This window comes from Notolepis coatsorum (assembly GCF_963971535.1).
Source record: "Notolepis coatsorum genome assembly, chromosome: 13".
NCBI lineage: Eukaryota > Metazoa > Chordata > Actinopteri > Aulopiformes > Paralepididae > Notolepis > Notolepis coatsorum.
Window position 1 is genome coordinate 8,439,986 of NC_140177.1, and position 14,343 is coordinate 8,454,328.

The 14,343-nt window shown below is 47.6% G+C and overlaps 1 protein-coding gene across 1 annotated transcript in view; it reads left to right on the plus strand.

Moving 5' to 3' along the window:
• The window catches only part of dync1i1a (dynein cytoplasmic 1 intermediate chain 1a), a gene marked incomplete at both ends in the record, with an annotated part of 29,874 nt that overhangs the window by 1,719 nt on the left and 13,812 nt on the right, over nucleotides 1–14,343 (plus strand). Inside the window, 2 exons of the mRNA XM_084327084.1 lie at nucleotides 1,232–1,346; nucleotides 13,956–14,091. Of these exons, the coding sequence (XP_084183210.1) occupies nucleotides 1,232–1,346; nucleotides 13,956–14,091 (251 nt within the window). The remainder of the gene's footprint in view (nucleotides 1–1,231; nucleotides 1,347–13,955; nucleotides 14,092–14,343) is intronic.

The window sequence follows — 14,343 nt, forward strand, 5'->3', positions numbered from 1 at the left end:
AGAGAAACAGACTTGTCATATGGGCGGTCTGGTCTAATGGTTAGAGAAACAGACTTGTCATATGGGCGGTCTGGTCTAATGGTTATAGAAACAGACTTGTGACTGAGGGACTGAGGGAGGGTCATTGGTTTGAGTCCCCAAACCAGCAAGGACAATTTAGGGCGGGGAAATTGAATAATTAACTCTCTCTCTCTCCTGCCTCAACAACGACCACCGACGGCTGTTGAGCAAGGCACCGTTTAGAAAAGATTTTGTCCCATTTCAGACCGGAAGACAATTTCTTGTTCAAGTGGCATGACTCAGATATACAGTGCAGTGCGAGAGCGCACACTGTCATTAGAGCTGCTGATAGAGCTGCATATCTCACAACGCTTTGTCTACACTACAGAGACTGCGTGTGCGTGTCTATAATAATAATTCATTACATTTATATAGCGCTTTTCTAGACACTCAAATCACTTTACAGCGTAGGGTGGAAATTGCCTCCTTCACCACCACTGGTAGCACCCAACCTTGGGCTACGCAGGCTCAATGGCTGCCATACACACTGGCATCCGGCACACATCACACTACACACAATGGCTGAACGGCTCAGGAGACAGGGATTGATGTCAGCCAATTACGGGGAAGGGATGATTAGGTGGCCTTGATGTCAGAGACCTGATTGGGAATTTGGCCAGGAACGTCGGGGGAACCCCCTACTCTTTACGATAGGCGCCCTGGGTTCTTTAAAGGCCCGAGATTCAGTCAGGACCTCGGTTTAGCGTCTCATCCGGTCATGTAACATGGGGCATTGTTACTGACTAGTCCAGAGGACAGAGTGCCCCCTGCTGGACAACAACACCACTTTCCGACAGCAGCCTTGACCGGGGCTCGAACCGGTGATCTTCCGATCACGAGTCCGGAGCTCTACTCATGTAGCCACGCTGCCGGCGTTTCTGTGCCTGTGTCTGAGTGCATGTTCGTGTTTACACATGAGTGCACACGTGTGCTGATAATGCTGGACTATTCATCAGAGTTGGTGTGTAGCTGTTGTGTTGTGTGTCTGAGGTGTTCTCATGTTCTCTGGCTGTCCGTCTGCCTGGTTCCCTGTTTTTTTGTCCTGTCCATTTATTCATATAAAAAAACATATTATTAATCATTTAAGATTGAGTTTTCTCATAGCCGCGAGTAATCGATTACTCACGCCCATCCCTACTTTAAATGTGCCTGTGTGTCCTCCACCGTACAGGCGGAGAGTCAGCAGAAGGCAGAGGCCGCCCCGGAGGATTCAGACCTGGACCGCAAGCGCCGGGAGACGGAGGCGCTCCTGCAGAGCATCGGGATCTCACCGGAGCCTCCTCTAGGTATAAACACTACAGGGATCTCACCGGAGCCCCCTCTAGGTATAAACACTACAGGGATCTCACCAGAGCCCCCTCTAGGTATAAACACTACAGGGATCTCACCAGAGCCTCCTCTAGGTATAAACACTACAGGGATCTCACCGGAGCCTCCTCTAGGTATAAACACTACAGGGATCTCACCAGAGCCCCCTCTAGGTATAAACACTACAGGGATCTCACCGGAGCCTCCTCTAGGTATAAACACTACAGGGATCTCACCGGAGCCTCCTCTAGGTATAAACACTACAGGGATCTCACCGGAGCCTCCTCTAGGTATAAACACTACAGGGATCTCACCAGAGCCCCCTCTAGGTATAAACACTACAGGGATCTCACCAGAGCCTCCTCTAGGTATAAACACTACAGGGATCTCACCAGAGCCACCTCTAGGTATAAACACTACAGGGATCTCACCAGAGCCTCCTCTAGGTATAAACACTACAGGGATCTCACCAGAGCCCCCTCTAGGTATAAACACTACAGGGATCTCACCCCCTCTAGGTATAAACACTACAGGGATCTCACCAGAGCCTCCTCTAGGTATAAACACTACAGGGATCTCACCGGAGCCTCCTCTAGGTATAAACACTACAGGGATCTCACCAGAGCCTCCTCTAGGTATAAACACTACAGGGATCTCACCGGAGCCTCCTCTAGGTATAAACACTACAGGGATCTCACCGGAGCCTCCTCTAGGTATAAACACTACAGGGATCTCACCGGAGCCTCCTCTAGGTATAAACACTACAGGGATCTCACCGGAGCCTCCTCTAGGTATAAACACTACAGGGATCTCACCAGAGCCTCCTCTAGGTATAAACACTACAGGGATCTCACCAGAGCCTCCTCTAGGTATAAACACTACAGGGATCTCACCAGAGCCTCCTCTAGGTATAAACACTACAGGGATCTCACCAGAGCCTCCTCTAGGTATAAACACTACAGGGATCTCACCAGAGCCCCCTCTAGGTATAAACACTACAGGGATCTCACTGGAGCCTCCTCTAGGTATAAACACTACAGGGATCTCACCAGAGCCTCCTCTAGGTATAAACACTACAGGGATCTCACCAGAGCCTCCTCTAGGTATAAACACTACAGGGATCTCACCAGAGCCTCCTCTAGGTATAAACACTACAGGGATCTCACCGGAGCCTCCTCTAGGTATAAACACTACAGGGATCTCACCCCCTCTAGGTATAAACACTACAGGGATCTCACCAGAGCCTCCTCTAGGTATAAACACTACAGGGATCTCACCCCCCCCTCTAGGTATAAACACTACAGGGATCTCACCAGAGCCCCCTCTAGGTATAAACACTACAGGGATCTCAGCCTCCTCTAGGTATAAACACTACAGGGATCTCACCAGAGCCCCCTCTAGGTATAAACACTACAGGGATCTCACCAGAGCCTCCTCTAGGTATAAACACTACAGGGATCTCACCAGAGCCTCCTCTAGGTATAAACACTACAGGGATCTCACCAGAGCCCCCTCTAGGTATAAACACTACAGGGATCTCACCGGAGCCTCCTCTAGGTATAAACACTACAGGGATCTCACCAGAGCCTCCTCTAGGTATAAACACTACAGGGATCTCACCAGAGCCTCCTCTAGGTATAAACACTACAGGGATCTCACCAGAGCCCCCTCTAGGTATAAACACTACAGGGATCTCACCAGAGCCTCTAGGTATAAACACTACAGGGATCTCACCAGAGCCACCTCTAGGTATAAACACTACAGGGATCTCACCAGAGCCCCCTCTAGGTATAAACACTACAGGGATCTCACCAGAGCCTCCTCTAGGTATAAACACTACAGGGATCTCACCAGAGCCTCCTCTAGGTATAAACACTACAGGGATCTCACCCCCTCTAGGTATAAACACTACAGGGATCTCACCAGAGCCCCCTCTAGGTATAAACACTACAGGGATCTCACCAGAGCCTCCTCTAGGTATAAACACTACAGGGATCTCACCAGAGCCTCCTCTAGGTATAAACACTACAGGGATCTCACCAGAGCCCCCTCTAGGTATAAACACTACAGGGATCTCACCGGAGCCTCCTCTAGGTATAAACACTACAGGGATCTCACCAGAGCCACCTCTAGGTATAAACACTACAGGGATCTCACCAGAGCCTCCTCTAGGTATAAACACTACAGGGATCTCACCAGAGCCTCCTCTAGGTATAAACACTACAGGGATCTCACCGGAGCCCCCTCTAGGTATAAACACTACAGGGATCTCACCAGAGCCCCCTCTAGGTATAAACACTACAGGGATCTCACCGGAGCCTCCTCTAGGTATAAACACTACAGGGATCTCACCAGAGCCTCCTCTAGGTATAAACACTACAGGGATCTCACCGGAGCCTCCTCTAGGTATAAACACTACAGGGATCTCACCAGAGCCTCCTCTAGGTATAAACACTACAGGGATCTCACCCCCTCTAGGTATAAACACTACAGGGATCTCACCAGAGCCCCCTCTAGGTATAAACACTACAGGGATCTCACCAGAGCCTCCTCTAGGTATAAACACTACAGGGATCTCACCCCCTCTAGGTATAAACACTACAGGGATCTCACCGGAGCCTCTAGGTATAAACACTACAGGGATCTCACCAGAGCCCCCTCTAGGTATAAACACTACAGGGATCTCACCAGAGCCTCCTCTAGGTATAAACACTACAGGGATCTCACCAGAGCCTCCTCTAGGTATAAACACTACAGGGATCTCACCAGAGCCTCCTCTAGGTATAAACACTACAGGGATCTCACCAGAGCCCCCTCTAGGTATAAACACTACAGGGATCTCACCAGAGCCTCCTCTAGGTATAAACACTACAGGGATCTCACCAGAGCCTCCTCTAGGTATAAACACTACAGGGATCTCACCGGAGCCTCCTCTAGGTATAAACACTACAGGGATCTCACCAGAGCCTCCTCTAGGTATAAACACTACAGGGATCTCACCAGAGCCTCTAGGTATAAACACTACAGGGATCTCACCAGAGCCCCCTCTAGGTATAAACACTACAGGGATCTCACCAGAGCCTCTAGGTATAAACACTACAGGGATCTCACCAGAGCCCCCTCTAGGTATAAACACTACAGGGATCTCACCGGAGCCTCCTCTAGGTATAAACACTACAGGGATCTCACCGGAGCCCCCTCTAGGTATAAACACTACAGGGATCTCACCAGAGCCTCCTCTAGGTATAAACACTACAGGGATCTCACCAGAGCCTCCTCTAGGTATAAACACTACAGGGATCTCACCAGAGCCCCCTCTAGGTATAAACACTACAGGGATCTCACCCCCTCTAGGTATAAACACTACAGGGATCTCACCAGAGCCACCTCTAGGTATAAACACTACAGGGATCTCACCAGAGCCACCTCTAGGTATAAACACTACAGGGATCTCACCAGAGCCTCCTCTAGGTATAAACACTACAGGGATCTCACCAGAGCCTCCTCTAGGTATAAACACTACAGGGATCTCACCAGAGCCTCCTCTAGGTATAAACACTACAGGGATCTCAGCCTCCTCTAGGTATAAACACTACAGGGATCTCAGCCTCCTCTAGGTATAAACACTACAGGGATCTCAGCCTCCTCTAGGTATAAACACTACAGGGATCTCACCCCCTCTAGGTATAAACACTACAGGGATCTCACCAGAGCCCCCTCTAGGTATAAACACTACAGGGATCTCACCCCCTCTAGGTATAAACACTACAGGGATCTCACCAGAGCCACCTCTAGGTATAAACACTACAGGGATCTCACCAGAGCCACCTCTAGGTATAAACACTACAGGGATCTCACCAGAGCCTCCTCTAGGTATAAACACTACAGGGATCTCACCAGAGCCTCCTCTAGGTATAAACACTACAGGGATCTCACCAGAGCCCCCTCTAGGTATAAACACTACAGGGATCTCACCAGAGCCCCCTCTAGGTATAAACACTACAGGGATCTCACCGGAGCCTCCTCTAGGTATAAACACTACAGGGATCTCACCAGAGCCCCCTCTAGGTATAAACACTACAGGGATCTCACCAGAGCCCCCTCTAGGTATAAACACTACAGGGATCTCACCAGAGCCCCCTCTAGGTATAAACACTACAGGGATCTCACCGGAGCCCCCTCTAGGTATAAACACTACAGGGATCTCACCAGAGCCTCCTCTAGGTATAAACACTACAGGGATCTCACCGGAGCCTCCTCTAGGTATAAACACTACAGGGATCTCACCAGAGCCCCCTCTAGGTATAAACACTACAGGGATCTCACCAGAGCCCCCTCTAGGTATAAACACTACAGGGATCTCACCAGAGCCCCCTCTAGGTATAAACACTACAGGGATCTCACCAGAGCCTCCTCTAGGTATAAACACTACAGGGATCTCACCAGAGCCTCCTCTAGGTATAAACACTACAGGGATCTCACCTGAGCCTCCTCTAGGTATAAACACTACAGGGATCTCACCAGAGCCTCCTCTAGGTATAAACACTACAGGGATCTCACCAGAGCCTCCTCTAGGTATAAACACTACAGGGATCTCACCAGAGCCTCCTCTAGGTATAAACACTACAGGGATCTCACCCCCTCTAGGTATAAACACTACAGGGATCTCACCAGAGCCCCCTCTAGGTATAAACACTACAGGGATCTCACCAGAGCCTCCTCTAGGTATAAACACTACAGGGATCTCACCAGAGCCACCTCTAGGTATAAACACTACAGGGATCTCACCAGAGCCTCCTCTAGGTATAAACACTACAGGGATCTCACCAGAGCCTCCTCTAGGTATAAACACTACAGGGATCTCACCGGAGCCTCCTCTAGGTATAAACACTACAGGGATCTCACCAGAGCCTCCTCTAGGTATAAACACTACAGGGATCTCACCAGAGCCTCCTCTAGGTATAAACACTACAGGGATCTCACCAGAGCCCCCTCTAGGTATAAACACTACAGGGATCTCCCCCCTCTAGGTATAAACACTACAGGGATCTCACCAGAGCCTCCTCTAGGTATAAACACTACAGGGATCTCACCAGAGCCCCCTCTAGGTATAAACACTACAGGGATCTCCCCCCCTCTAGGTATAAACACTACAGGGATCTCCCCCCTCTAGGTATAAACACTACAGGGATCTCACCCCCTCTAGGTATAAACACTACAGGGATCTCACCCCCTCTAGGTATAAACACTACAGGGATCTCCCCCCCTCTAGGTATAAACACTACAGGGATCTCACCCCCTCTAGGTATAAACACTACAGGGATCTCACCCCCTCTAGGTATAAACACTACAGGGATCTCACCCCCTCTAGGTATAAACACTACAGGGATCTCACCCCCTCTAGGTATAAACACTACAGGGATCTCACCCCCTCTAGGTATAAACACTACAGGGATCTCACCAGAGCCTCCTCTAGGTATAAACACTACAGGGATCTCACCAGAGCCCCCTCTAGGTATAAACACTACAGGGATCTCACCCCCTCTAGGTATAAACACTACAGGGATCTCACCAGAGCCTCCTCTAGGTATAAACACTACAGGGATCTCACCAGAGCCCCCTCTAGGTATAAACACTACAGGGATCTCACCAGAGCCTCCTCTAGGTATAAACACTACAGGGATCTCACCAGAGCCCCCTCTAGGTATAAACACTACAGGGATCTCACCGGAGCCTCCTCTAGGTATAAACACTACAGGGATCTCACCAGAGCCTCCTCTAGGTATAAACACTACAGGGATCTCACCAGAGCCTCCTCTAGGTATAAACACTACAGGGATCTCACCGGAGCCTCCTCTAGGTATAAACACTACAGGGATCTCACCAGAGCCCCCTCTAGGTATAAACACTACAGGGATCTCACCAGAGCCTCCTCTAGGTATAAACACTACAGGGATCTCACCAGAGCCCCCTCTAGGTATAAACACTACAGGATCTCACCAGAGCCTCCTCTAGGTATAAACACTACAGGGATCTCACCAGAGCCTCCTCTAGGTATAAACACTACAGGGATCTCACCAGAGCCTCCTCTAGGTATAAACACTACAGGGATCTCACCGGAGCCTCCGCTAGGTATAAACACTACAGGGATCTCACCGGAGCCTCCTCTAGGTATAAACACTACAGGGATCTCACCAGAGCCCCCTCTAGGTATAAACACTACAGGGATCTCACCAGAGCCTCCTCTAGGTATAAACACTACAGGGATCTCACCGGAGCCTCCTCTAGGTATAAACACTACAGGGATCTCACCAGAGCCTCCTCTAGGTATAAACACTACAGGGATCTCACCAGAGCCCCCTCTAGGTATAAACACTACAGGGATCTCACCAGAGCCTCCTCTAGGTATAAACACTACAGGGATCTCACCAGAGCCCCCTCTAGGTATAAACACTACAGGGATCTCACTGGAGCCTCCTCTAGGTATAAACACTACAGGGATCTCACCAGAGCCCCCTCTAGGTATAAACACTACAGGGATCTCACCAGAGCCTCCTCTAGGTATAAACACTACAGGGATCTCACCGGAGCCTCCTCTAGGTATAAACACTACAGGGATCTCACCAGAGCCTCCTCTAGGTATAAACACTACAGGGATCTCACCGGAGCCTCCTCTAGGTATAAACACTACAGGGATCTCACCAGAGCCCCCTCTAGGTATAAACACTACAGGGATCTCACCAGAGCCCCCTCTAGGTATAAACACTACAGGGATCTCACCAGAGCCTCCTCTAGGTATAAACACTACAGGGATCTCACCGGAGCCCCCTCTAGGTATAAACACTACAGGGATCTCACCGGAGCCTCCTCTAGGTATAAACACTACAGGGATCTCACCAGAGCCTCCTCTAGGTATAAACACTACAGGGATCTCACCAGAGCCCCCTCTAGGTATAAACACTACAGGGATCTCACCAGAGCCTCCTCTAGGTATAAACACTACAGGGATCTCACCAGAGCCTCCTCTAGGTATAAACACTACAGGGATCTCACCAGAGCCTCCTCTAGGTATAAACACTACAGGGATCTCACCAGAGCCTCCTCTAGGTATAAACACTACAGGGATCTCACCGGAGCCTCCTCTAGGTATAAACACTACAGGGATCTCACCCCCTCTAGGTATAAACACTACAGGGATCTCACCCCCTCTAGGTATAAACACTACAGGGATCTCACCAGAGCCTCCTCTAGGTATAAACACTACAGGGATCTCACCAGAGCCTCCTCTAGGTATAAACACTACAGGGATCTCACCAGAGCCTCCTCTAGGTATAAACACTACAGGGATCTCACCACCTCTAGGTATAAACACTACAGGGATCTCACCAGAGCCCCCTCTAGGTATAAACACTACAGGGATCTCACCAGAGCCTCCTCTAGGTATAAACACTACAGGGATCTCACCGGAGCCCCCTCTAGGTATAAACACTACAGGGATCTCACCGGAGCCTCCTCTAGGTATAAACACTACAGGGATCTCACCAGAGCCTCCTCTAGGTATAAACACTACAGGGATCTCACCAGAGCCCCCTCTAGGTATAAACACTACAGGGATCTCACCAGAGCCTCCTCTAGGTATAAACACTACAGGGATCTCACCAGAGCCTCCTCTAGGTATAAACACTACAGGGATCTCACCAGAGCCTCCTCTAGGTATAAACACTACAGGGATCTCACCAGAGCCTCCTCTAGGTATAAACACTACAGGGATCTCACCGGAGCCTCCTCTAGGTATAAACACTACAGGGATCTCACCCCCTCTAGGTATAAACACTACAGGGATCTCACCCCCTCTAGGTATAAACACTACAGGGATCTCACCAGAGCCTCCTCTAGGTATAAACACTACAGGGATCTCACCAGAGCCTCCTCTAGGTATAAACACTACAGGGATCTCACCAGAGCCTCCTCTAGGTATAAACACTACAGGGATCTCACCACCTCTAGGTATAAACACTACAGGGATCTCACCAGAGCCACCTCTAGGTATAAACACTACAGGGATCTCACCAGAGCCTCCTCTAGGTATAAACACTACAGGGATCTCACCAGAGCCTCCTCTAGGTATAAACACTACAGGGATCTCACCAGAGCCCCCTCTAGGTATAAACACTACAGGGATCTCACCAGAGCCTCCTCTAGGTATAAACACTACAGGGATCTCACCAGAGCCCCCTCTAGGTATAAACACTACAGGGATCTCACCAGAGCCTCCTCTAGGTATAAACACTACAGGGATCTCACCAGAGCCTCCTCTAGGTATAAACACTACAGGGATCTCACCAGAGCCTCCTCTAGGTATAAACACTACAGGGATCTCACCAGAGCCTCCTCTAGGTATAAACACTACAGGGATCTCACCAGAGCCACCGCTAGGTATAAACACTACAGGGATCTCACCAGAGCCTCCTCTAGGTATAAACACTACAGGGATCTCACCAGAGCCCCCTCTAGGTATAAACACTACAGGGATCTCACCAGAGCCCCCTCTAGGTATAAACACTACAGGGATCTCACCAGAGCCTCCTCTAGGTATAAACACTACAGGGATCTCACCAGAGCCTCCTCTAGGTATAAACACTACAGGGATCTCACCAGAGCCCCCTCTAGGTATAAACACTACAGGGATCTCACCCCCTCTAGGTATAAACACTACAGGGATCTCACCAGAGCCTCCTCTAGGTATAAACACTACAGGGATCTCACCAGAGCCTCCTCTAGGTATAAACACTACAGGGATCTCACCAGAGCCCCCTCTAGGTATAAACACTACAGGGATCTCACCAGAGCCTCCTCTAGGTATAAACACTACAGGGATCTCACCCCCCCCTCTAGGTATAAACACTACAGGGATCTCACCAGAGCCACCTCTAGGTATAAACACTACAGGGATCTCACCCCCCTCTAGGTATAAACACTACAGGGATCTCACCAGAGCCTCCTCTAGGTATAAACACTACAGGGATCTCACCAGAGCCTCCTCTAGGTATAAACACTACAGGGATCTCACCAGAGCCCCCTCTAGGTATAAACACTACAGGGATCTCACCAGAGCCTCCTCTAGGTATAAACACTACAGGGATCTCACCCCCTCTAGGTATAAACACTACAGGGATCTCACCAGAGCCCCCTCTAGGTATAAACACTACAGGGATCTCACCAGAGCCTCCTCTAGGTATAAACACTACAGGGATCTCACCCCCTCTAGGTATAAACACTACAGGGATCTCACCAGAGCCCCCTCTAGGTATAAACACTACAGGGATCTCACCAGAGCCCCCTCTAGGTATAAACACTACAGGGATCTCACCAGAGCCTCCTCTAGGTATAAACACTACAGGGATCTCACCCCCTCTAGGTATAAACACTACAGGGATCTCACCAGAGCCTCCTCTAGGTATAAACACTACAGGGATCTCACCAGAGCCCCCTCTAGGTATAAACACTACAGGGATCTCACCAGAGCCTCCTCTAGGTATAAACACTACAGGGATCTCACCGGAGCCTCCTCTAGGTATAAACACTACAGGGATCTCACCAGAGCCTCCTCTAGGTATAAACACTACAGGGATCTCACCAGAGCCTCCTCTAGGTATAAACACTACAGGGATCTCACCGGAGCCTCCTCTAGGTATAAACACTACAGGGATCTCACCAGAGCCTCCTCTAGGTATAAACACTACAGGGATCTCACCAGAGCCCCCTCTAGGTATAAACACTACAGGGATCTCACCAGAGCCTCCTCTAGGTATAAACACTACAGGGATCTCACCGGAGCCTCCTCTAGGTATAAACACTACAGGGATCTCACCGGAGCCTCCTCTAGGTATAAACACTACAGGGATCTCACCCCTCTAGGTATAAACACTACAGGGATCTCACCCCCCCCCCCCCTCTAGGTATAAACACTACAGGGATCTCACCAGAGCCCCCTCTAGGTATAAACACTACAGGGATCTCACCAGAGCCTCCTCTAGGTATAAACACTACAGGGATCTCACCGGAGCCTCCTCTAGGTATAAACACTACAGGGATCTCACCAGAGCCCCCTCTAGGTATAAACACTACAGGGATCTCACCAGAGCCCCCTCTAGGTATAAACACTACAGGGATCTCACCGGAGCCTCCTCTAGGTATAAACACTACAGGGATCTCACCAGAGCCTCCTCTAGGTATAAACACTACAGGGATCTCACCAGAGCCTCCTCTAGGTATAAACACTACAGGGATCTCACCGGAGCCTCCTCTAGGTATAAACACACACATACTGTAGTTTACCTCAGCTAGGTATAAACTAGGGATGTCCGATATTATACTGTGTATTATTACAGTACCTTTTTACTTTATGAGTAACTTTGGCATAGTTACTCATGGTCTCTAGCTAACACTGGCATTTATTGGCAGAGTATTTATTTGATCTGATATTACAAAAAAACTAAATATCCATCGAAATCAGTGTTGTTGCTAATCATTGACATATAATGTAATAATGTAATAATCCCCCCCAGAAAATTCCACTTTGCATTTGATATATTGAAAATATTGCCATCACACACACTGGCATTTAAAGGGTTAAAATGATCAAATGTATTTCATATTACGTGGTTATGATCAGGGCTGTAGTTGAATAAAAGATTTATGGACAAAAAGTGGAAAATTATTTCAACATATAATATTTTTATGACGTTTTTGAAGAGGACAATTTTGTCCCTTAATGGTAAGAGTGTGAGTTTTTTTTTTCAATCTGACATTACAAAATGAAATAAAAATCCATACAAATCAGTGTTGCTGCTAATCATTGACATATGCTAGCCTGCAATAATCCCCCCCAGAAAAATAAAATGTGCATTTGATATATTGAAAATATTAACATTTGTGTGTGTTTTTTTTTAACAATAATTTGTGATGCCATCACACACACTGGCATTTAAAGGGTAAATATTTTCAAATTAATACAGATTTTGGTGGTTATGATCAGGGCTGAAGTTGATTAAAAGATGTATGAAAAAAATGTGGGAAATTATTTCAACATATAATATTTTTATTGCGTTTTTCAAGAGGACAATTGTGTCCCTTAATGGTAAGAGTGTAACACTTTTTTTTTCTCCAGACACGAGGGTTAATAAAGAACAAAGTGTCTTGGTGAAAATGATTGTGATACCAGAGACAAATATATGTTGATAATTTTCCTTCAATTGAGCAAAAAAAACTAAACATTTAACATAAAAGAAATCAACTTAAAAGAGTTGATAAAGACTTTAAACAACCAATCTGTGGACTAATCAACCGGGGCAGCCCTGGAAATCTGATGATAACCAAAGAACAAATCATCGTCATCGTCACTTCTTTCCTGTGAGCATTTCAACCTCCTCTTCATCATTTCCACACAGATGCTTTTCAGTCGAATCAATTCAGACGCCGTATTGTACCTGTTTGTGATATGGGGAATATTAGCAGGAGTTCCAATTTCATCTTTCATCCTAAAACGACCCCGTGACCCCATGGGCACATCGTCCATTCACAGTGATGAGCGATGTGCGTGATTTTGACGTGTCATCTCTCTCAAACCACACCCCCTTTTCCCATCATCCTCCATTTGGTTTCTTTCGTTCCACTCGTCTCCCTGTTGTGTACCTCGTGACAAGTGTCTTTGGAGATACAGATTCAAGCCAAAATATTTGTTTATATTGCACGTCTTGTATGAAATACATGTTAAACGAGTTTACTTTTGTATTTAAATTATTCTTATTTTTTGATTCCGACCAAAAATCTCGTCGGTTGAACCGTGAAACAAGGCGACAGACAAAAGAAAGCGACTTAAAAACACGAAATGTGTATTTTCAAAAGTCAAAACGAGACATTATTTTGCTGCTTTCGAGGATGTCTCGTCTGTCGAGAGATAGTTTTAGTGGGTTGAACTGCAGCGTGGAGACCGTGCTTCGAAATCTGAGGCCTCAGGAAAAACACCAGCCGAACTCACTAATCCACAGGAGTTTTTGGCGGGAGATCGGTAACGGTGCTGGACGGCCGAAAAAAATAGTGTCTGAAGTTGAAAATAACTGAAGGTGCTTCCAAGATCGTCCCTCCCACCTCCAGATGTTCTAAACACCAGATCACTCGACTTCCAGTTCCTCCAGGATCTGGTTCAGCCACACAGCTTCCACGTCTGTCACCTAGCGCCCTCTAGTGGTCTAGAGTCACAACAGCACCCACCAGCAGCAGCTCCAAAAGCAGGTCACTGCTATTAATAGTTTCACTTAAGAATGAATTAAAAAAACCCAAAAACGTAGCCTAGCAACAGTGAACCTAATGACAAGAAGAAGAAGAAGCCATTTGATGTTCTGTCCCTCCTTTTGTTTGTTGTTTTTTCTTTTAACGTGTCTCCCTGTTTTTTTTTATTTTTTTTATCTTTCTCCATCACTTCATTTTGCCCTCTCCATCACTTCATCCACCCTCCTCTGTTTTCATTCATCTGTTTTTATTTATCACGGACAACCAACCCCCCCCCCCCCCCCCCCCCCCCCCAGTCCATCCTCTGCAGCCCTTAATGTTGGATACGTGTTATTTTCATTATTTAGTCCCGCACCCCATGTCCCCTTCAGTGAGCTGCACGCCCAGCGAGGGCAGCCAGGACTCTGGGGACGCAGCAGCAGCGGCGGGCAGGTAGGAGGCCGGGCCACCATCTTGGATTTATTTTACATTGTCTTTTACAGTTTTACAATAATTGTTTTATTATTTTTTCAAATACAAATATGATAGACGAGAGACATCTTCTTTACGAGATTTATTTATAATTTTTCAAATACAAATATGATGGATTTGTATTTATTATTATTTTCTATTTCTTTATTATTAAGCTTTAGCAGATACACGCTTGGGGAAATATCGTTCACAGAGTCCATCACTGATCTCTGC